Source organism: Lissotriton vulgaris, chromosome 7 (assembly GCF_964263255.1).
Source record: "Lissotriton vulgaris chromosome 7, aLisVul1.2, whole genome shotgun sequence".
In the NCBI taxonomy this organism is placed as follows: domain Eukaryota; kingdom Metazoa; phylum Chordata; class Amphibia; order Caudata; family Salamandridae; genus Lissotriton; species Lissotriton vulgaris.
The window spans coordinates 252,444,665-252,470,560 of NC_141695.1; the positions used below are offsets into that span (position 1 = coordinate 252,444,665).

The 25,896-nt window shown below is 40.3% G+C and overlaps 1 protein-coding gene across 4 annotated transcripts in view; it reads left to right on the forward strand.

Moving 5' to 3' along the window:
* The window catches only part of LOC147701317 (putative methyltransferase DDB_G0268948), a 401,041-nt gene that overhangs the window by 222,630 nt on the left and 152,515 nt on the right, over window positions 1–25,896 (forward strand). For all 4 annotated transcript variants that reach the window (XR_015297446.1, XR_015297447.1, XR_015297448.1 and 1 more), the window contains exon 5: window positions 6,487–6,590. Coding sequence is in view for 1 of the 4 variants with exons in the window: in XM_086930038.1 (XP_086786164.1) it covers window positions 6,487–6,590 (104 nt within the window). In the remaining 3 variants the exon portion in view is untranslated. The remainder of the gene's footprint in view (window positions 1–6,486; window positions 6,591–25,896) is intronic.

Here is a 25,896-nt window from a genome sequence, read left to right on the forward strand (position 1 = left end):
TAAACAGTTGTGCATACAAATTTGGACAGAATGAGAAAGTCATATAAGCCACACAAACCGCTCTACCCCTCCCTCCCAGGCAGAGCAATAGTATAATTACAGTGCATCTTGGATGCAACAATAAACATCTTATGTAAGGCAGTAGCAAGACAAGGTCGAAATAGAAGTCAATACATGCTTTCCATCATTATGGGCTGGCAACTATGAACACACCAGTTTCAGTATAACATTGGGAGTAACAAATATCAGGATAGTAGCAAGGGCCTCCACATAATTGTTGAGCTGAAAAAAGAAAAGAAAAAGGGGAGGTGTCGCACATGAAGTTTATAACAGGTCAGGGTGGGACAACAAATACACATGAAGGATGGCCCAGAAATCTTTAGGGCGGGACCTCTCAGGGAGCTTCTCCTCGTATAACTGTAGTTGATCCCTGGAATAGATTAGGTCACAGAGCCATCTCTTTGCATGATAGCATTACACAGATATTGTGTAATGCTATCATGAACCTACGTACCATAGACCCACTATCTAATATTATAATCACTGGCGACTTAAATTCCAACCTGATTCTTACTCTGGAAGAGGAAGATAAATTAACAGCTGATAACATCCATTGGGGGGTTCCTCAACAGACACAAGGTGTAGCAGGAACACGGAAGGACCAACTAGCAATCCAATTAGTGTCAGAACTAGAATTTCTCAGTATGCGTGTACTGAATGGAAGGTTCCCTGAAGACCAACCCCCTAGTAAAACGTACTATGGTCCACATGCTCAATCAACTTTGGACTTCACAATGGTTAGCCTTTCATTAATTCCTTTAGTAATTAGCTTTCATTTCGAGTTCTCCCTGTTGAGCGATCATGCAATGCAGCACATCAAATTCAACCTTAACAAGGAAAGATTGCAACCATCATATATACTAGAAGGTCAACTAAGTTCTGTCAATCTGAAAAGTATAAACTGGTCCAACACAAATGAAAACGAGTGGTTTATGTTAATGAAGGACACACTGAATGCAGCAATGAATGCGATTCATGCATGGTCTCTCTTCTTGACAAAATTAAAACAAAATATGAAGCTACCTGTTATGAAAGCTGGCACGGACGGATCACAGAGAAAACTTTCGAAAGAGCTACAAGAGCTGCGAAGGTCACTTAGAAGAACTCGCAAGAAGTTGCTGTCTGCTGACCGCTGTGCATGTCAGTGGATCACCTTTCGTGCGCAAAGAAACACATATAAAAATAAGGTCTGGGATCAAAAAAGGATAACCAATGACAGCTTTTGGTCCAAACTAATCTTCAGCTCAAAACTTCGGAACACAAATACATTTTGGCAAACAATAAATCAGCTAACAAGACCCTGTAATGCACTTACATCTAATGTGCAGGAATCTGAGTGAGCAGCGTTTCTTGCGACAAAGTTTACTGATACCTAGACAAAAACTCCAGGTAGTGATCCTTTTCCAAAATATTACAATAAATTATGCACTGTTAAAGAACAAGGGAGTCAGCCATCAACTATTAATCTTCGCAATGCATCAAGTTCTGAGCTCCAGAATAATCCATATGCAGCAGAAGAGATAATTAAAATAATCAAAAAAGCGAAATCTAATGCGGCGCCAGGCCCGAACGGCATCCCTCAAGCGGCGTACAAATATGCACCAGAATTCTGGGGTCCACGTCTGGTCAAACTGTTTGCTGATGTGCAAACCTGCAACAGAGTACCTGAAAGCTGGCAAGGATCCATTTTCATGCCAATCTATAAAGGTGGTGAAAGATCAAATCCGACTAACTATCGTTTAATAGCGTTGCAGGACATTGAGGCAAAATATTTTGCATCGCTTCTCTTAAACAACCTGGTTACTTGGACAGGTGAAAGAGAGCTGATCCCCATTAACCAAACAGGGTTCAGAAAGGGGATTGGCACAACATCAAATATCCTATCCATAATTATGATAGCGGAAAAGTGCATGAGTAGCAAACAGGACATGAACTTGTGTTTTTTTGATCTTCAAGTCGCTTTCGACAGTGTAGATCGTAACCTATTATGGTCGAAACTGAGAACATGGGACATACCGGAGAGTTTTCTTAGGGGTTTGCTGCTATTTTATTCTGATACCTGGTCCCAAGTCAAAATAGTGGATGGGTCACGGCTGTCGAGAAAAGTCTTTACATCGATTGGCATTAAACAAGGGTGTGTCCTTGCGCCTCATTTATTTAATCTTTTTATTTAAGATCTTTCCGGTAACTTAAATGCTTGTAATGCATATCCTCTGAAACTAGGTGATCTACAGCTCACACGTCTGGCTTATGCTGATGAAATTGTTCTCATGAGCCTAACAAAGGTGGGCCTAACCAGGTCAGTAAAAAAACTCACAGTTTACCTGTCGGCAAACAAGTTGGCCTTAAACGTTACAAAAACGAAAACAATGTTGATAACCAATCGCCGTGTTTCAAAACATGATATTTGGATAGATGGGAAACCGTTACAGAAAGTCTCAAACTATAAATATCTGGGATTTTTTATAGATGACAAGCATGATTTAATAGACCAGAAGAAATATCTGACGCAAAGAGCAGGAGCATTGATATTTGGTCTAACTACTCTGGCGAAGAAATTGAAAGGTCCATCATTAAAACATCTTTTAATCGTGATGGCGACTAAGGTTCTTCCCACCCTGACATATGCAAGTGTGGCAATGCATGGAAAGGACGCGGACCTACTAAACAGTTTAATAACTAAAATATATAAAAAAATGTTCTTCGACTACCCATCATGTCCTCACCAGCGCAAATGCAACTTGAATTTGGCTTAAAAAATGAAAGGTTGGGCAGACTATATTCACACATTAAGGTGTGGTACCAGAATAAGTAAAGAGCAACCAACAATAATCTTTATACCTACCTATGGCAAGAGTTGAAATCACACAAAAAATCAAAAGTAAATCAATTCCTTACATATGCTTTCAAAGTAACGTGCCTCAACAAATCTTTGGGATAAAAATCTGCGATTCCCAGTATTAAAACATGCACTAAATAAAGTGTCCAAACTTCATTCATTGGTCACGGACAAAGAAACTTTTTCCCATCGTTCTCATTCTTGGGCGTTGATCAATGGTTATAAATCACTAAAGCCAGCATTCTATTTGGAAACAACGTATTCCATTTTTACTAAGAAAAAGCTGATGTCATTGAGATTTGGTAAATTTCCAACCCTGGCTGAAGAACCAGCCTGGAAACAGCACGCTGCCGTCACATGCCGACTATGTTGTAGCCCCAAAGAAGATCTAATACATATAATTTGTCATTGCAAGATGTTGACCAAGGAACGGACATATTTTTTATAGCATATCTTCCGGATTGAAAGGCTACGAACATGTACATCTGCCATTATTGGAGGCTTGAATGCGACTGCCCCTCAAATACATTGCAAGCTGATTAAGTTCTTGCAGGCATTCGAGAAACGTCTAAAATGATAGGAAGATTTTGACTGTTAATGAACTACTCTTTGCCTGACTGTTTTAATCTTGATCCGAAGGAAAATAATCTAGTTTTAACTCTTGTTCTTACTAAATGTTTCTTTTTCCTTTTTAAAGTGAATCTTAAATATTTTAGTAACGGTTGTATGATGTAAATCAAATTGCTATGGTTTTAATTAACTAAACAATAAAGATTAAATTTACAAATTTACACTAACTGAGACTATATGAAGTTGAATGAATTCATTATAATGTCAGCCATTACATAAAACATGTACCTGGCTCAGTGCTGTGACAAGCCCATCATGATACGCCCCAGATGAACTAGCTTTTCATGCAAGAAAGTACAACAGTCAGATTTTCTACACTGCAATGTGCAAGAGGAAAAATGCTATTACCTCCTCTTCTCCTTCGTCATCCAAGTACTTACTTTTGAGTGACTACTCATTCACAGGCATGAATCCCTCACTTCCAAAGCCTTTATTATCTTTTTATTACATACATGGGGACTACCCATAGGACATCCTTCTTTCTTCCCTACTTCCTATTCTTTCTTGTGCCCTGTCAGTTCTGATGTTGTTAAACTTTCTAGAGGTAACTTTGTTCTGTGGAAAATGGTAAGTTCATTATTTCTACTTTTATTCAGATGGTCTGATGAAGGAATAGTGGGGCATATTACCAACAACTACCGATAATTATCGCTATGTTGGTTTAGCGGCGATTTTTTTATCGCCCAGCTGCGGCGATTTTTATCGCTGAGGAACCTTGCTATTATCAAGGTTTATCTCCTAAGCAATAAAAATCGGCCGAAATGCATGAATATTGCTGAATAGTCAGCGATATTCATGCATTGCCGAGCTAATGCTCTTAGCCTTGTTATCCACCTACCATTGGATAACATGGCTAAGAACTGCTCAGGGGCAGGTGTTAGCTTTTGGAGATATTCGCGCTTAGCGCGAATATCTCCAAAAGTTGGTAATAGTAGATAGCGATGTTAGCGACTGTTTTCAGATGCTAACATCTTGGCACGCCCACTTTGCATGCCATTAGAGATAAATATCACTGACATGCAAAGCGGGGCCCAAGATGGTTGCTATCTCCTACTAGCTGTCGCTAACTGGTGTTTGCGACAGCTAGGTAATTGGGAGATAATTTTATCTTCGCTTTCTTGGCTTTTAAAGCCAAAAAAGCGGAGATAAACCCCCTTGATAATATGCCCCAGTCTGCCTTGTGTAGACCTCGAATATAATGAATTGGAGCAGAACGGAAAAGAAAAGGTAATGCATGGATTGCTTATAGGCAATCTTCATTACTCCAATTCTTCCTTTCTTCTCCCAGTACCTACAACCCTCACTGTTTTCTTCATCAGCCATCAATCAGTGGCTTGGGTGAATACAGGTGGGACAAGAGCAGGTTGTCTTTCCGTACTGTTGTTCAGATTGGACTAGCAATAGTAATTCAAACCTTTACTAAACCCAACATTTTCCCTGCTTTAGCTTAAGTTCCAAAGGTAACAGTATACCTAAATACTTCCAAGTCTGGCCATTCCCCTGCTATTTAGTATGTTTAAGTGGGTATAGTAAATTTACCACTTCTAAGGTACAGCACTTTTACTGTTCGATTGGGGTGGGAATAGTAAGTAATTCTAACGCCTCCAAAGTCCATCATTTGAACTACTGTTGCCTATTCTGGAGTGCTAATAGCAAATCTAACCCCTCCAAAAATTCAGACTTTCTCTACTTTTGCTTATGGAGGAGTGGTAATAGTAAATATTACCCCTGAAAAGTGCAACACTTTCCCTACTGTTACTTAAATTGGATCTAGAATAGTATATCTGACTCTCTCAAAGTCCACAAGTTTCTCTACAGTTCTTCAATATGAATCTGAATATTTTTTTAATGTATATATCATTTATAGAAACAATATTTTTATGCTAATTTACATTTTAAAAATTTTCATTTAAAGGGAATTGGATATATATGTTAAGTTTAAGTATTATTCATAGTTGTAATGTATTTTTCAGTTCTTTATAAATTGTATCAATGTTTTAAACTATACGTATATATATATATATTATTTCAAATGCATTACATATGATGCAATATATGGATATATTCTGATAGTAATTGGGTTATTGGCAATGTTCTTGTTCAGAATACTTTTTGTGATAATTGCCTAGTTTCAATATGAAATGTAAACTCATTCTTGATCCAATATTACTGTATTATCATATTTACACAATATTTTTTCATACAACCAGAGGGCACTAGGAAAATATTGGCACAATAGTTTATGGGGTTGCTGTCACTGAGGGACTTGGGGGCAGATGTATCACGATTCCATTTTGCGATTTCTAAATAGCGATTTTTAAGGAATCGCTATTTAGAAATCGCAAAATGGGATGTAGGTAAAAAATTGCTATTTTTTAGCGACTTCTTAATCTTCCTTATTTGCGAATTCACAATTTGCAAATTCTCAATTGAGGAATAATTTCCCATTCATTCCTATGGGCCAGAAGGCCCATAGGAATGATTTTGAATTTAATCTCAATTTGCGATTCTCAATTTGCTAATCGCAATTTGAGAATAATTTCAAGGACACCCTGCTGCACCCCTGAAATGTACATGTGTGTGCATATGGCGCACATACATGCCATATGGGCATGTGTGTGCGTCACATGCCACCTTCAAAAATGCCAAATTGTGCATTTTTAAAAGAATTTGCAAGTTAACATCAAGTACAAGTTGGTGTTAATTTGCAATTTCTTAACCAAAATTCGCAATTGAAAATGCTACATACATAGCATTTAAGGAGTCGCAAAATTCGCGAATTTCGGCCTTTGCGATTCGCAAAAGGCTTGATATATCTAGGCCTTGGTCATCATGTCATTTTGATTAGGTTCAATAAACATTGGTAACTGAGATTCAAGATGTACACTCGACTTATTGTACTACTCATGGAGAATGGACAGGTCCATGTATTCACAAAAGTGCATGTTTGTTTGCAGGCTTTCAACTTTCTCTTATGTGAACGCGGCAGTGAAAGAGTTGAAATAATGCGATCTGAGTACAAAGAGATCTTTGATGCAGTACCTTTTGCAGATAAAATGAGGTAAGGCCACAAAAAGTGTTCTGTTTCTTTGAGGATGGCAATGTTGTCAACCCAGGTTCTTAATCTAGACAGAACAAATTAAATGGGCACTCTTCCACCTTAAAATATACTAACGTTATTTATGTTGTTAATCTTTGACCCTAATTTTAGAAATGAAAATGACTAAATAGTTTTGTTGTGGACACATTGATACAGTGTGTTTCAAAATATATTTTGCACAATTGATTGATTCAATACTCCAAACACAGCATACACATATATATATATATATATGCAGAAAGGGGCTTTTGTTAGCCTTCTTCACTTAATGTCTCTCAGGCATTAGTTCAATTGCCTGTCCATCAGCTTAAGAACCATCTGAATGAAGAGTGCAGGAGTGCAGGATTGTCCTGACAAGAACTATAAAGCGTCAGACAGAAAAGTTGCTAAAGTCTTTGTGAGATCACACTCACTCTGCGACTTTTGGATCTCCGCTTTGCATAGACCCCTATGACATCTTTCCTGTGCTTGGTGGTCTGCAGGAAACTGTCTTTGGGGATTGGTTCTGCAACTCAGTGAATCTTGACAGTTTCAACTTCATGATGAGAAAACGATTTCACTGGATTATGTCCCACTCTTTTTCAAAATTTTTGTTTCAACATAGAATGTCCCACCTCCAGATATTCAGTCACCCTAGTTCCCTATTTGATTATTCCTGATACACCCTCTGTTGCTCTCCTTCTTCTCTCATCCTGCTTTCCCACTCATTCCTTCCCTCGACCCTTCTCACGCCTTGATACCCTCTCATACTCAACAGAAGTTGAGCACAAGCTTGTAGGGCCCCATGGTTATATTCCAAACTGGTTCACCTAAAGCATAGTGAACCAGTAAGAGTAAATATTGTAAAGTGTTTGTCAAGTGGTGTTCTCAAAGAACATCCTACAAGTGCAATTGCTAAAAATGAACGTTCTCTCATGGGCATCTTTTTTGACATGTGTGGCAAATGCAGCATTTCTAGGCGTATTTTGCTAAAAAAAACACTGAAGACAACTGAGTAGGATTTAAAGTCAGAAGTCCCCCCTAAATACAGTGAGAAACAATTATGAAAATACAGACATGAAGGTGTATAAAAAGCCATAGAGCTACTGTAAATTAGCTCTGCATTCCCGCACTTCACTCTGTGATCTATTGTGCACAGAACCTACTTCTAGAGCAGACACCATTTACCGAGTAGACTCTCTACTTATAAGCAGTAAATGCATACTGTAAACAAACAAACTACTGCTGGTTAAACAAGTGGGATTTTACTAGTTTTCTAAACAGAATTTAGGCTCTGACCGAGGATTGACGAAAAGTGAGAGCCATGTTTTAGCAGCAGTGTGTGACAACACTGTGCTTCCAAACATTGCAGATTGTGACCTTTGGACTGCCCCTAGAAAAAGCGGTCGTGGATGCAAGGTTTGTGTGGGCTAGTATTACTCTTTCCCTACCTGGTTGATGCAGGAAAGACCTTGATGGAACAGTTAGCAGAATAGGTTGGCATGGTAGGGTTATGGTGACCTAGGGCATTGGAAGAGCAAGAGTTACTTTGAGAGTCTCCTGCTGTTCATGATTCACTTGTCGAAGAAGTAATAAGTAACTTGAAAACCACCCCTCCACCATTCCGGACCTTGAACCATGTGCTTAATGTGCACAGAATATTTTGAGTGGTGGGCAAAAGCTCTAATTTGTGGAGAAGTGCATTTGTTCTGTCATCAGACCTTGACTGAGACCAAAGAGAGAAAGAAGACCAAAGAGAGAAAGAAGAACAAAGGGAAAGTTAGGAACACAGCAATAAAGGAGGAACAAAAGGATGGAAATAACCTTAAAAATAGCAACAGGAAACAGGAGTGTTGGGTGGTTGGAAATAGAAGCATGGTGTGTAATCAAAACAAAGCAAATACAAGGAGATGATGAATGGAGTGCTGAAACCTTTCAGACACACTCCCCCAGACACAGATCTGGGTTGAGTCCATCATCATTCTTCAGCTTACTTCACCACTCTAGTTCAGAACCAGCCGTATTCAAATCAGTCCTGACCCTATTCCTCATAGGAATAGTCCAGCCTGAACTGCTAAGCCAGGTCTTCCATGGACCAAAAATAAGCATCCTGTGGCCAGTGTTGGTGTAACACCCCTCATCATCCAGTCTGGCTTGAAGCGAGTGGCAGAGTGAGCCAGAGACCCATGTCCAGGCATACCCTGCCAACTTAGGGCGGACAAAGCAAGCACAAGGAGAAGATGGATGGAGAGCTGAAACTTTTCAGACACTTAACCACAGTCACAGATCTGTGTTGAATCCATAATCATTATTTAGTTCACTTCACTAACCCCGTTCAGACGCAGCCATATGCAAATCAGTCTTGAACCTATTCCTCCTGGGAATAGTCAAGCCTGAACTGCCAAGCCAGGTCTTCCCTGAACCAGAAACACGCATCCTGTGCCCAGTTTCAAAATAAAAGCAGGCAAACTAGGGAATTGGCAAAGGAGGCATAAATATCTGAAAAAGTTAATTCGGCAGTATGAGACTATTAATTCTCCTATACAGGTGGCACTAGTCCACTAAACCTACTACTTCATCAATGAGTATACCATCACAAATAATGGAGAACGTGATTATACAATGTAATTTATCATAATCACATAGAAACATTCTTCAGCAGTTTTAGTCGACTTCAAATTTACATTTTACACAAATATACATACATATGTACACAACTATATACAACATTAAAGGACATAATAAACAAAATTATTACAAACAGCACATAATCATAAACAAAACCATCTTCACTCAGGGAAATTATTGAACCAAAGAGTTAGGTGTCCTCCTATTATTTCTAGGAAGTACACTGCAAGGTAGTCGGACACAGTTGGTTCAAAACAAACAATGTAGAACCAAAATATACAAACTGTGTCAAAAAGATATAGTTCCACTCTAATTAATAGTTGAAAATACACTCCTCTTTCTGGAAAGTGTCAACGCGGTCGTGTTTCGGCTTTCAACAAATCGGGCCTCCTCAGGACAGGGTGAAACAAACATGAAGCAATACATACAACGAGATGTGTAACATCTTGTGATAATCCGTATAGATCTCTGCGTCCTCATCACCCAGAAACCAACTCCATCACCAGCAAAAAGAAACAATGTATGTGTAAAAAATAATATTGAATAAAGAGTGGAAAGGAGGGTATCACAGAAACCATAGCGTGCCCCCAGAAACAAAACGCTAAACCTATGTGAAAGGATAAAGAAACCTCCACCTCTCTACAAAGACAAATCAGAAGCTATGAAGCATACAAAGATTATTCACGTATGCTCAACCAAAAAAAGGGGGGAGAGAAAAAAAGAGAGAGACACCAAGGTACTCCAGGATCACAAATCACTTCTCGACCGTTCGAGTAACTATAAAGAGACTACACCAGGCATGAGATGCCACACCAGCCCTGTCAAGAAGCGTCACATGCAATGTGGAGGAAGAGAGCTTGCACGAAATAACTTACTACAGTAGATCCACAATGGCAGGACCCTTCAGTTTCAGAATATTACCTGTCATCAGCCAGGCTAGATTGAATCCAGTGGCACAGTGAGCAAGGGACCCACATTTGGGCATATACTGCCAACTTGGGGCTAAGAAACAAACATTAGGAGGTGATGGATGGAGTGCTGAAACTTTTCAGACAATCATTATCGTTCTTTAGCTCCCTTTGCACCCCAGTTCAGACCCAGCCATATACAAATCAGTCTTGACCCTATTCCTCATTGGAATAGGCCAGCCCAAACTGCCAAACCAGGTCTTCCCTGGACCAAAAACAAGCATCCTCGGACCGGTTTCGGGGTAACTCCTCTCATCAGCCATGCTAGCTTGAATCTAGTGGCAAACTGAGCAAGAGACCCCCATGTGGGCATGCCCTGCCAACTTAGGGCGAACAAAGCAAACACAAGGAGATGATAAATGGAGGGCTGACACTTTTCAGACACTCACCCTCCAGTCACAGATCTGCCTGTTTGCACATTGCTTCAAAACTGACTGGGCAGCTGCAATTGAAAGGGCGAAGAAGATACATCCAATAAGGTAAGGCGACTAACTCATTCACCATATATAGCAAAAATAGCCTACTACCCCAACACCCCCTTTTTGCCATTGTGACATTTAGCTTTCTTCCAATGATGGACAAAAAAGTTGTATTCTGGGACCTCACATTTAATGTCTTATTTTGAAATGGCTTGACAGGTCATTTTGGTGTTATGGTTTAGATGGCCTTATTAGCTCTAGAATAACACTTAGGAGGTTCCTGTGATGAGCAACATTTGCCAACATTATGCATTCTGTGTGCTTTGACTGTTAAAGAGCAGTATTGTTTAGCCATGCCCAGGTTTACTGAGTCTCCTTTACTTCCTTGTTATTATGTCAGTGGACCAAGTCTCACTAGTCTCCTGTCTATCTCACTAGCCTAGTCTTTGTGTTCTCGCATTAATGTCCTTGTTTTCCATTGTCCCATTATCAGTGACCCTGAGTACATTGCAGGACCTGTGTCAATGGGCATGTGTCTCAGTGTCCCCATGTCAGGGTGTCAATGTTGCCATGCTAATTTCCAATTGTTAGTTGCTATTACAATTCTTCTTTTAGTGTCCCATTTTCAGTATCAAAAATGCCATATCCTGGTATAAACATTTCGGTTTTGCAGGTTCACATCAGTCACTTTGGAAGTTTAGGGCTCCTGTGCCAAAATCCTCATATGAATCTTTGTTTCATTGTCCTAGGGTCCCCATGTAAGATTTCTTGTCGCAGTGTTAGTGTCTTTCGTATCCCTAGCTGTGTCTCAGTGGCAGTGTTGGACTGTCCAATATCTAAGCTATTGTTCCTTTGTCATTTTATATATCTGTGTTCCTCTATCAATACATACATATTAGTCTCAGTATCCCATTGTCAATATCCATGTGTCCATACCATTCCTATAATTATAGGTATGCTAGATGTTGGTGCGCCAGTGTCTTTTTCCTTCCTGCCAGTTGGTGTGTTAATATTGGATGTGGCAGTGCCGGTAAGACAGTGCAAGTGCTTTCATGCTGGTGTCCTTCTGACAACTCAATTCCTACTATTCTTGTCGATATCTATGTGTCACAGAATCCCTATATAATCATCCCATCACCGGTGCCTTTGTGTTGTTGGCTCTGTAGCAGTATTTGATCATTTTAGGTCAGGGTTAGTGCATTCAGTGGTCCTCTGTTTCTTTGGTCGGTCAGTGTTCTAGAATTATGTGCCACTATTTCCATATCTGTGTAGCAAGCCCTGGTATCATTTTATCTGTGCCTGTTCCATCGTCAGTTACCCCTTCTAAGTGTTTCTGTGTCATTGTCTATGTGGCATTATCAGTATCCCAATTTGAGTGTGTCCATGTTAGTTTCAGTGTTGTTGTATCGTATCACTGACATACTATCAAGGACAAAAATGTTGTGTGCACATATTATCGTGTCACAAATATAGAGGATAAAAATATCAAGAACAGTATAGTGTAGATTTGCTAGTCTTAACTCCAACATATATACCTTCAAGATATGTATATTTTTAAGATACATGTATTTGGAGTTAAGTATAGTAAACCTTTGCGTACACATAGCAGCTTACCTTTGTGATATTTGTGTGCTCCATATTCTTTACATGATATTTTGTCCAGACAATATTGTGGACTCTATATTCTGGGAAGACACTGCTGCAAAAACAACAGTTGATGGACAGAATGCAGAACAATGCCATACATTCACCCCAGTACAAATATCTGGGCCTAAAACCATAGTTTCTTTGCTCACCATGCCATTCCAGTTTGAACCCAGCCATATGCAAATCCGTCTTGTCCCTGTGCCCCGTTGGAACAACCCAGCCCGAACTGCCAAGCCAGGTCCTAAGGTATCCTGGGACCGGTTTTGGGCTTTCAGCCCTCATCAGCCAGGATAGCTTTATTTCAGTGGCATGGAGAGCACGGGGCTCACGTCTGAGCACACTCGTCCCAATGTAAACAATGACTGCATTGTGATTCCGTATACCATTACTCCACAAGTCGGAACAAAGACTTGCGGAGGGGGGGTTGTTGGATAAAAAATGCAACACCTTCCCTAGTGTTCGCACAGACTGGAGTTGGAATAGTACTCTCCTATACTGGATTGTTTAACCATTTATTAATTTAAAAAAGCCCAAAACTCAGAAACTACACAACGCAACCTAAAATCCTACAAAAGTCTTCTTGAGAAACAGTGGTGGAAGTGTGGGGGATCTGAGAGGCATGATGTTCTCATACTTTTTATTTTTAGAAAAACAGTTTCCCTAATTTTAGTCTGCACACAGGGCAAGCACATTATATAACATCACCTCTACAGATAGAAAACTTGATACCCCGCAGGTGTATTGTGTACCAAACACACATATGACTTGGTACGGGTCTCCAATAGATAACAACACCTTGTTTCGGGCAGAATGAGTTGTCTCTACACTCTGTAGAGTTTATTAGATGGGTGACAAAGCTGGAAAACTGTGCTACTGGCTTGCTAATGGGCAATGAATACTTAGAAGAGTCTTTTTGATACAGGCAGTAAATGATACTACAAATGAAGTTTCTTTACACTATTAGAGCATGTTAAGTTCATAAACTACCCCCTGTCCCATAAAGAGGGAATCCTATTGTGGGTGGGTGACCTTGTAACAAGGACTTTCTCTGTAGCAGAACTCGACAAGTTAGACCTCCCCATTTGAGAAGAGGAAATTCAACAGGCCATTATTGCACTGGTCTCTGACAAGACTCCTAACCCTAATGACTTTCCATTAACATTCTTTAAAAACTATTTCTCACTTCTAATTTCACATTTAAAGACCTTCTATAATTAGGCTTCAGGAAAACCACTGTTATGCTATGTTATTTGTATTTGTAAAGCACACTATTACCCATGACAATATCCTGGAGCTGAGAATGTGCTTGTGCCTGGCCCTAACCATGATAGACAGGTTAATTGAACAGCCAGATCTTTAGCCACTAGTAGTATTTAGAAAGAGAGGAGTAGGTTCTGATGTGTGGTGGAAGGTCATTCCATGCTTTAGGATCAATCTAAAATAACACCCTTCCTCTGGATCTGGTTTAGTGTATCGCAGGATGTGTGTGAGTCTTTTCAGGACTGGCAAAGAATTTTCTCTAGGTAGGTGAGGCCTTGGTTTTGTACTGCCTCAGTGCTGTTCTCGAGCCAGGTAGGGCTCTAGATAAGAGTACATTGTATTGCTCTATTTCACTGATCAATTTTGAGTCAAATATACTTGCTAAGATGAAGGCCTCTTGATTAGTCAAAGTGATTCACTCTCTGACGTATGAAAATTAAATGGCTTTATGCCCAATAAGGGACCCAGTTATTGCATAAAGTGTATCCACGTCATTCTCCTTGCATGCAAGCATAGCATGCTGCTACCGGTTGGCGTAGAAATGACCCTTCGAACATATGCACTGGATATTTATGCAGAAAGCTCTTCGCAAAATGCAGAATGCATCATTCTTCATTAGATTTATTGAAACCCTCGCCGACGCCCCATGGGAGCAGGTTAGATTTAAAGTCATTTCCCATTCAGAGTGGCGCCTTGCAGTACTTTGGGCATGATCCCTTTTGTTTGCCTCGGTGGTTGAACCCTTGAAGGCTTTGGTTCCTCAAGACTCCTGGGTGTTGGAATTCAGGTAACAATGGTGGAGAGTATAGGATAGTCTTATATGCTGAAGATATACTTCTGTTTGTTTCACAAGCAAATACAACAATTTCACACCTCATAGAAATTCATACTATTTATGGAAATAGGTGAAATAGAGCAAATACTTTCTTGTACAGGATAGGGGCAACCTGATATATGGTATTGCAAAAAACGGGCTTTGGGTGGCATGCGACTTTTCCCATCAACTGGGTGTGGTTGTAGCACAATCTCTGAAGAGATACTGGAAGTGTAATATACTTTGTCTTCTCACAAAGTTTAAATCTGAACAAAAAACCTAGTAAGCTGTTCCCTCGTCAACATAAAACGATACTATTGGGCTTCCTATATAGTGCCCAATAAAGACTGGCTTTTAAAGGGTGTCCATCAAATATAATACAACTGTACTTAATTGATAAATATGAAATACTAAACCATTTTTACAGTAGGGCCATATCTAACCCTGCCACCTGTATCTATACTTCTAATCCTATTTTGTCAAGCAATCCTCAAGCACAATAAACAGTACAATATATACACTAAAGCAATAACCCTTTTGCATGGTACGTGGTTAATGCATGCAGTAGGTGTTGGAAACTAGGTTACTGGTTGAGGGAGGAGAAACTCTACTTAAGCAGCAACCACAATTCTTTTCAGGCTGAAACACAAGCAATCCCCAAATTTCACCTATGATTAACTCTTTGGTAGCTTGGCACAAAAGCAGTAAGGCATACCTTTGAGGCAATTCAAAAGTATTTTTGCTTCACTTCAAATGTGAAAGAAGGTAAAACACAAAACCACAACAACTATTTCAATAAATAGAACAAAACTGGAGGGATGCAATTTTAAATAATAAAGAAAAAAGCAGTGCTTATCAGCACAACATGCCAAATGTGGTTATCTAGCGCTGGTCAAGTAGAGGGGTCGAGTTAGGCCACTGAACAGAGCACCTTAAATCAGGGTTGAAAAGTGTTGTGAGGGCCCTGGCAGAGGATGCGCCATGCAGCCGCGGTTCTTATGAGCAGTGGGATTGAGATGCAGGGGTCTGCACTGAGTTATGTCACACAGTGATGGTTATGATGAGGTGCAGGGTTTGCATGTGAGCTCTGCTTCGAGCTGCATTACACAGTAGCATTTCTGATGTATCTGAGTCGCTACAATGGGATGTTCAATGTCAAGATGCATCAGGCTCCAGTTGTTCCCAGGAGCTGTTGGGAAGCAGTGTCAAGTCCTGTGTCAATAATGCATCACCCAGCAGCAGTTCCAAGGAGCTTTGGACAAAGTGCCATGCTGTATGTGTTCTGCTAGGACCACCACTGTACTGGTAGAACACCTTGAGCCCACTTCCAAAGTTCCAGGACTGAAGTGTTACCAGCTGGGGTCAAGACCCATAACAGGGAGAATTCAGGTGCTAGGTTCAAAGTGGTTGGAAGCCTTTTCTGCCCCTGAGACTCTATTCAGGGGAACTTTCCAGCTAGCCCTTTTAGTCACTGGTGGTCCCTGGTTGAAGATCAAGGTCCAGTCTTGGGCATCAAAATGCCAAACCAGTAATCAATATGACCAAAATGAAGAATGAGCCCTTTCTATCCCAGATCCATAAGGTACATGCCTCTATGGATTTCTCACGGAACACTTCCACAAATATAGAAACTTTCTTTACTTGCAACATTTGCTGAAGACGTGAGGCATCATATATAGACTGTTGTAACATTTATGCTACTCACCATGGAAAGCAAATCCAAATAATTTGATGACTGACTACCTGGAAAATGTCTTGAAATTGTTGGAATCATCTCCAATGGACGCAGAGCTTCACAGATGGAAAAGGAAAGACTATAGACTGTCACTTAAGGTGAGGTGGACCTTGACTTTACTGACAGAACCAGGAGACAGACAACTCTAGATCCTACTTGAAGGCTTAAGCATTCATAACTAGGTAAGATTGTCTCACCATTTTCTAGTTTGACTCCTATCCTATTTTGATTTGATGCCACCTTCCCCTCATCAAATCTTGCCCATTTGTCTAACCACATTAATTAGATTGAAAATGACAGGGACACTCCATGTGGACTCTCCAGCAACAGCTAATTTCTAGGTACAGCGATTGCATGGATATAGCAGTACTCTTTGATGCCTATCAGTGGGGATAGATGATGGAGAACAGTTATGCAATGGTGGCAATGGTGTTAGGGATGAAAATAAACCTGTTTGTACTTCTTTGACGAGTCACTTGAAAAGCTGCAATGAGTGTGGTTGCCATTGACACGGCACAACAGGTCATGAGAGGCTGTCCTGTTTGTACTAAATTAGCATTAAAGTATATAAGTATTTCCTCAATAAGTGTTGATAGCGTTTAGGGGTGGCAATATTCTGTGAACATCGAAGTCCACTCACATAATTGGTGAAGAACATGGTTTTTAACCTGCGCCTTAAAACACATCCCAAACCCATCTTGCCTGGGTGAAAGCTAGAGCAGGTCCTTTGTTTGAGTATTTAGGCATCACACTGAATGACAAGTTAGAATGGGCACCCGAACATCTATAAACAAAGAATTAAAATAGAGAAACATGTTGTTTGTGGGTTGTTGTTGGTGGGTTATCCACTGGTGCTACTTTTTTAAAGCTTTCACAACAGTGGTGCAGAAATAAACTTTTCAAGTACTGGACATGACTTTTTACAGTGTCAAGCTCTGAGGACATGGGGCTTTAAAACCCCTAAGAAAGTGTCTAGGCCTTCCAGTTAGTACCCCCAGGTTCTGTTAAGGCTGGATTTAGGGCTCAGGCCAATCTTAGAAAGAATTGCAGTTAGACAATTACTGTATTGGAGAAAACTAGGGGCTGTTTCCGAACTGTTCCACTACCACTCTGGCCTTAAAGAGATACATCCAAAGGCTGGAAATGTTCCTGGGATTAAATATGTTAGAGATAAGCTGTTACTCATGGGTCTAATAAAACTCTGGGAAGAACATGGGGGGACTGGTTTATTAACTAGCAAATTGGAACTAAAGTGTCACTTCAGGGAAAACAAGTCTGTTGTGTGCCTGTTGAACCTGGCCTCAGGTACTTAAAAAAAACCAGCTTTTGTCAGATTAATTCAAACTAAATCTGGCTTCAAAGTTGTAATTGGAAGTACAGTTTAGGCATGGGTCATGACCAATAAGTACAATCACATCAAAATGGGTGAGATCAGATAGACTGTCTGAGGCGATCTGCCCATCAAGTAGCCTTAGCAAAGAAAGAGTGGCTCACGCCCGTTCTTTTGTATTCGGTATGGAAAGGCCATAGCCATATGGATTAGACCAACCTGTAGGCACCTGAGAACCACACAGTGCATGGAGTTCAGCAGAATTTTATAAAACCAACACTAGCAAGCGCACAGTTTGTAAAGTCTCTAGGTGTCTATTTGCCATGTGGCACATGAGGAGAGATTTATTTTTATGAGATGTACAACTGTTAGAAGGACCTCGCTTGGAAAAATGTTTGAGTCGATGCTCAAAAAAACCTTTAAGTCTAATCACTTAGCACAATGCGTGCTCTGGTGCCTTGCATATAATTGATGGATTTAGTACTCAGCCGCTGAAAATCAAGGCCTTTCCCTTATTGTCCAGTGGTTCCTTTGTTTTTAGACATTTATAGATAATATTTTATTGATAGTTTTTAACTAATTTTAATGTATTGATAAGACGTACGTAGTGTCATGTAGTTCCTAAAAATACATAGGATCCTGAGTGTTTAGACAACATAAACTATGGGATTGATTCCAGATACCCCAAAGAATATGTTATCCTTTAGACCTGCTAGCTCACAGTCCCACCATTAGCCCCCTAACCTTACCAAGGAGCGAATAGTTTCTGGCAACTATCGAACATGACAACCATTTGATCCTTCAGGGATCGTGAAAACAGTACACTACTTTTCGCTCAGTGAATCGTGCCCACTTAGTCTCAAAGAGATACACAGACTAAACAATGGGGAAATTTTCAATAAGCATTTGTTGAATCAATGTCATACTAGTATAAAGCATGTTGCTGCAGCAATCATTGGACAAAAGCAAATCTATAAGATTATAAGCACCAACAGAGTAAATAAAAGATTTAATTCTACCATGGTGCTAAAATAATGAATATATGAAGGCATATAGATAGATTACAGTAATCAAGCTCACTCCAAATATGCAAACCCTTCCTAAAATTACCTAAGTGTACCTAGCAAGTATGTGAGTGTTAGGAGCCAAGAATCCTCTAGTAAGGAGCCAACCTTATTACCATATGGGAGAGAACAAAGTACCCCATCTTGGTCTTGAGTTGGACAAACTCGGCGTGTAGTGTCGACGTGGAATATTCTCCTCTGACTATCTAGTGTTGGTATGGTTCTTTTATACCACAAAGATAGCCACGGGGTTCCATACATAATGGATATGTTGTGAGTACGATTATGTAAATAAGCCTAAATCAATACCTGCAACTATGCAAAGTAGTTCTTTCGCCCTAGGATAAATATGACCATGACTTTTATACAGAGTATGTTAATCCTGTCATGTGTATCATGTGCAGGGACTTTTATAAGAATCCTCATGCCTAATAAATGAGTCAAGTTTCAAGAAAACAGATCAACATGTATTTGTCACATAACTGGGTTTAAGGAAAGTGCAAGAACCATTATACAGAGCAAGGTAGGACAAATGTAGGGAAAATGTTGTGTAGCTACCTAAGTTTAGATTGGGGTACATTCCAGTTGGCTATTTTATTGTTTATGTATATTGCACACAGTTATACCAATGTTGTATCGTAATGCATTTTTTAAAATGCATGTTTCTTTTATGGCCTACAGCCCAAATAAAGAGCATGACTAACCTGATGAAACATGCTTCTCAATAATATAGCATGAAATTTCATTTAATGTAATTGCATGTAATTTAACATAAGTGAAAGCAAACTAAAAGAATATGCATACACCTAAACAGAGACTTTATTAAGTTTTTCAGTCTGTATCCTCATGTTTCTATGATGCAATGGTACATTTACTATATTTAATATGTAGCATAAAAAATATGTAGCGGTTTACACTCTGGTTCACTGATAGAATATCAATGTTAAAAATATTGATGTTAAAACTATATGTACATAAAAAAAGTACAAATCTATCGACTCCTACACATGCACAGGTAAGTACAGAAATATTGAATAGTAGGTAGTTATAGTTAAAACCTAGTTTCCATAAGAAATCCGCAACATTCTAACATTCTATTTGGAATAACTTTGGCGTCGGTGGACGAATCTTCGCAAATTTCTCCAAGAAAATGGCCTGCTCTGCTCCACTCCTTCCCTGAAAGCTTAGGGGTGATTTGTCAAGCCAGGGCCGAGAAAAAAGGGGGGTCCCAAACATGTTTTCCCCATGCAATTTTCTGTAGGAACTTTGGGCTGGGCTACAGCCCGAACGGCTGAACGGAATTACACCAAACTTGGCAAAAAGGTATAGTTTGGTTCGCAGATTACCCTTTTTGTTGAATGGTGTAAATCCGTTCAGTAGTTCCTGTGAAAATCATAAGTAAAATCATAAGTAATTCTAGAGGAGCTTACCGTACTCTGTACAGTAAGCTTACGGTATGTGTACTAAGGGTGGGCGTAAAATCCGTTTCGCGGGCGAATTTGCGGATTTTCTGCGATTTCGCGATCCGCGAATCTCGCGAAATCGCGGTAAAATCCGCGAATCAGCGGGGAGGAATTTTCAGCCAAGCAAGGGTTACAGCAGCAGGTGCAAAAGTTGAACCTAATTTCTTTGTAACCTTTTACAAAAGTGTTACAAACAAATTAACTTCAACTTGGACACCTGCTGCTAATTGCTTCCTGGCGCCTCGTTGCCTACTTGCAACTATTCTCTGACCCTGCTCTGACCCTTGAAGCAGGGTCAGAGAATAGTTACAAGTAGGCAACAAGGCACCTGTCCAAGGAATTCAACCTCATTAGGAAGCACTTACAGATATAAAAAAACAGGAAGAAGGGAGAGGATGGCAAATACACCCATTTTGAGTTGTCAGGAGGGGTTAAACTAAAAGAGACCTTTACAGCACAATTTTCATATGCATTTTGCTAAAAATAAAAAGCTGTATGTTCTGTAGGGGCAACTCAGGAATCTGGCCCTTCAGAGATCCGGCCTCTCTTTCTTTCTTCCGTTCTCTCTCTCCCTCTCTCTTTCCCTCTCTTTCTCTCTCTTTCTATCTATCTATCTATCTATCTATCTATCTATCTATCTATCTATCTATCTATCTATCTATCTATCTCTCCCTCCCTCCCTCCCTCTCCCATAAACAACTGCATGGGTAACTTCGCTATGCAAGTGGCTCAGGAAGACGCAAAAAGCCCAGCGAACACACAAAAAACCCCGCGAACACGCAAAAAACCAAACATCCGCAAATTCGCACAAATTTGCGAATTTTGTGGATCGTGAATTCGCTAATCCGCAAATTCGCGGATCGCGAATTCGCAAAATTCGCCCATGCTTAATGTGTACCTTCCCGAGCACAAGCTGCATGCTAATTGCCTGTCAACTGTCTGTCAACACTCCAAACCAGGAAGTGTTGGCAGCCATCTTGTGCCTCGGTAGACTGAGGCCCAATGAAGCAGAAAAACAAACTTGAAGAACGCAGGACCCCCAAGGCCCTAAAATATATATTTTTTAAAACCCGGGCTGCTTTTTTTCAAATTACATCCCGGGGGACCAAATCCCCGGGGCATAGTGAAAAAGAAGTGTGGGGGGGCCCAATTCCCCCCACACTGCCCCGGGGACCACCACCCCCAGGGGCAAAGCAGCCCGCTTACTGTAGGTTCCAGGCAGGCTAGTTGGCCCCCATGGACCCCCAGTATGCAAGGGGAATTGGTACCCCCTCTGTAAATGCGCCAGGGGGCTGCACTGCAGAGAGGTGTAAAAAGAAGGGGGGCCTCATTACACCTCTCTGCAATGCAGCCCCCTGGTGCATACTGGAGGTTTCTGTTGGGCTAGTGTGCCCCCATGAACCCCCAGTATGCAAAGGGAATTAGTTCCCCCTGTGCAAACGTGCACAGGGCCTGCTTTGCAGAGAGGTGTAAAAAGGGGCGCTGCCTCATTACACCTCTCTGCAATGCAGCCCCCTGGGGCATACTGGATTTCCTGGTGGGCTTGTTGGCCCCCATGGACCCCAAGTATGCAAGGGGAATTAGATCCCCCTCTGGAAATGCGCCCTGGGGGTTCATTTCAGAGAGGTGTAAAAAGGGGCTTGGCCTCATTACACGTCTCTGCAACACAGCCTCCTGGCGCTTACTGGAGGTTCCCGGTGGGCTAGTTGGCCCCCAGGGACCCCCAGTATGCAAGGGGACTTAATCCACCAACTTAGAACATTCTAAAGGGCGCGTTAGCACAGTTGTGAAGGTAGGGGGCAGGGTTTGAGGTGATGTGAGTGCAAACATGCCCTGAGGTACGTTTTAAGTTGGGGAATTAATTCCTGTTCAATCCAGAGGTCCCCTAGGTGGCAACCGAATACCGAATCATACCTGTTCAACATTTAAGAGTTGGTAAATGGGATGTAGTTAATTTCTCTTTTGAAATGACTAAATCTGTATAATTCAGCCTTGAGGCCAATAGGAATCAATGGCAATTACTGAACCAGTAAATACCGATTTGGTAAAATAACCGAATTGTCAAAGGGGACAGGTTGTCACTTTGACACCCTGTTGCACCCCTGATTCTGTCTTGTGTGCCATGTCACACACATACATGCTCTTACGGCTTGTATGTGTGCCACATGGCACAAATGTACATGCACATATGTACATGTACACAGGAATCCGTTATTTACCACCGAATAGTATTTGGTGGTAACTAACGAATACTTAAGGGCCTGTGGAACTGTTTTCAGTGCCACCTACATCTAGATTTACCAATTTGGTAAATTTACCGATTCGGTATTTTACTGAATTGGCAAAATTGCTGAAACAGTAAGTTTACCGATTCTATACAATTTAAGTTTCCTACATATCAAACACCAAATACCAGTCGGTAACGGCGAAAACAGCTGTTACCAACTGGTACATGGTGTCCTACATCTGCCTCTATGCTTCAATTTGCACTATTTGTAAAACTGCATGAATTAATTTATATGTATTAAGGGTAATTTATAATAGCTTTGTGTGTCTTTTACACAACTATTGCTTCATATGCGTGATGCAATAGTGGTACAAAAGATATACCATAAAGTATGCTTTTTACAATCTGATGTACTTGCAAAGTACATCAGATTGTAAAACAATACACCAAAACAAGGCTTTCCTGCATACATAAGGAATGTAAAAATGCAGGAATACCACCTAAAAATGAATAAGTAAAATGTAGAATGTTTCATTCAGTCACTCTTGGATTTATACTACGTAAAAAACCTGCACTGGTTTGCAAAACTAAACAAAGAGGTGTAAACAAAAGTGAACACAAAAGGGAAGAGGTGTGAGAAACAGACAGAAGGAAGTGCACTGGGGGTAGTAGAGTGCCACTAAATGAAGGCTTACTAACAGGTAAGAAATGGATAACAGAGTGAAGGAAGGAAAATACGATCAAACAAAAAAAATAAAGAAAGAGGGAAACTGACTGAAGTAAAGAGGAGGAGTGGTAGCAAGAGAAAACAAACAAGATTAAGTGTAAGTGAGAGAGATGTAGAGAGAAAGAGAGAGAGCAAGGGACTGAGAAAGAGTGAGGCAGTTTTCTGTCACAATAACAGAGTGATAGCAATTTCTGAACTTGACTTAATAAATAATAAAAACTTAGACACTGTTGCGAAAAAAGTTTTTTATTTGCTATACTTACCTTCTAACATATAAAAAAGTTAAGAAATTTTGTTTTTTAAATATAATATCTGTAAAACACAAGAAAAAAATACATTGTAATGCATACAATGTATATTTCATAATACAAGAAAGAAGGGAGAAGATTAAGAGATGGGAAAGTTAGATGGCACACGCAGAGGGACAGATGCCACAGGTAGAGGGTAAGATGGTGCAGGCAGAGAGTGAGATAGAACAAGTAGAGGGTGAAATGGTGCAAGCAGAGGGTAAGATGACACAGGCACATGCATATATTGTGCAGACAGAGGGTAAGATGGCACACACAGATAGAGTCAAGTCAAGAGTCAAGTCAAGAGATTTATATAGCGCGCTACATACCCATAGGGTCTCAAGGCGCTTGAGGAAGGGTGGGGAATTACTTGTCGAATAACCAAGTTTTAAGTTGCTTTCTGAATGCTAGGTGGTTCTGAGTAAGGCGAAGGTGAGTGGGAAGTGAGTTCCAGGTTTTAGCTGCCAGGTAGGAGAAGGATCTACCTCCCATGGTGGTTTTGTTGATGCGAGGTACAGTGGCAAGGGCTTGGTTGGAGGATCGTAGCTGACGGGAGGGGGTGTAGAAGGACAGTCGTGTGTTGAGGCATTCAGGTCCAAGTTCGTAAAGTGCTTTGTGTGCGTGGGTTAGGAGGCGGAAAGTAATCCTCTTATTTACGGGGAGCCAGTGGAGGTTTTTCAGGTGACCAGAGATGTGTTCTTTACGGTGTGTATCACTTACAACGCAACTTTTACGTCGTAATGCTGTTACAACGCAGCTATTACAACGCAGGATCCATTACATCGGATGCCATTACAACGCATGGCATTACATAGCAGATGGTATTACAACGCATACCATTACATCGTAAGTATTGGTAAGTATATAATTTTTTTTAATTTTATTTAATATTATATAATTGATTTAATTATTATTAATTATAAATAAAAATAAATAAAAATATTTATTTATGTTTTTAATATTATAAATTACATTTATTAATTTAAGTATTTTTTTTAAATAAGTATGAGTATAGGAGTATATGTTTTGGGGTACTGAGGTATATGTTTTGGGGTGTTTGGGTATTTTTAGGTTTTAGGGCAGGGTTTGGGTTTTGGGGTACAGGGGTGTTTTTAGGTTTAAGGGCAGGGTTTGGGTTTTGGGGTACAGGGGTGTTTTTAGGTTTTAGGGCAGGGTTTGGGTTTTGGGGTACAGGGGTGTATTTAGGTTTTAGGGCAGGGTTTGGGTTTTGGGGTACAGGGGTGTTTTTAGGTTTTAGGGCAAGGTTTGGGTTTTGGGGTACAGGGGTGTTTTTAGGTTTTAGGGCAAGGTTTGGGTTTTGGGGTACAGGGGTGTATTTAGGTTTTAGGGCAGGGTTTGGGTTTTGGGGTACAGGGGTGTTTTTAGGTTTTAGGGCAGGGTTTGGGTTTTGGGGTACAGGGGTGTTTTTAGGTTTTAGGGCAGGGTTTGGGTTTTGGGGTACAGAAGTGTTTTTAGGTTTTAGGGCAGGGTTTGGGTTTTGGGGTACTGGGGTGTTTTTAGGTTTTAGGGCAAGGTTTGGGTTTTGGGGTACAGGGGTGTTTTTAGGTTTTAGGGCAGGGTTTGTGTTTTGGGGTACAGGGGTGTTTTTAGGTTTTAGGGCAGGGTTTGGGTTTTGGGGTACAGGGGTGTTTTTAGGTTTTAGGGCAGGGTTTTGGGTTTGGGGTACAGGGGTGATTTTAGGGGTCAGGGGTAGGTTTGTGTTTTGGGTTAATTAAATTATATTTACCATTTTAAAATTAATTACAATATATTTAATAAATTAAATTAATTTTATTACATTAATTACATTTTTAAATTAATTTAATTAAATTAAATAAATTATTTCAATTAATTTAATTTAATTTCAATTATTAAAATATGTACATTAAGGTAATTTTATTTTTTTAATTACATTAAATTATTTCCATTTTTTATTAAAATTACATTTATTAAATAGATATTATTTTATTAAATTAAATTAATGGCTATTTTAAAATGTATTTTAATTAAATTAATTAAATTAACTTAATAACATTTTTTTAAAAAAGGTATACTTACCTATACTTACGATGTAATGCCATGCGTTGTAATACCATCTGCTATGTAATGCCATGCGTTGTAATGGCATCCGATGTAATGGATCCTGCGTTGTAAAAATTCAGTTGTAACAGAATGCGATGTAAAAATCCGCGTTGTACTGACACCAATCCGTTCTTTACGCGGGATGTCTAGTATGAGCCTGGCTGAAGCGTTCTGGATGCGTTGGAGTTTTTTCTGGAGGTTTGCGGTGGTGCCGGCGTATAGGGTGTTTCCGTAGTCCAGGCGGCTCGTGATCAGTGCGTGGGTGACCGTTTTTCTAGTTTCGGTGGGGATCCAGCGGAAAGTTTTTTTGAGCATGCGAAGAATGTTGAAGCAAGATGATGAGACGTTGTTGACTTGTCTGGTCATCGAGAGTGAGGAGTCCAGGATGACGCCCAGGTTCCGTGCGTGGTCTGTCGGGATGGGTGCTTTTCCGAGGGCCTCTGGCCACCAGGAGTCATCCCAGGCGGAGGGGGAGGTGCCTAAGATGAGGACTTCTGTTTTGTCTGAGTTCAGTTTCAGACGGCTGTGCTTCATCCATTCGGCTACTTCTTTCATTCCTTCGTGTAAGTTTGTTTTGGCGGTGTTAGGGTCTTTGGTGAGTGAGAGGATCAGTTGAGTGTGGTCAGCGTAAGAG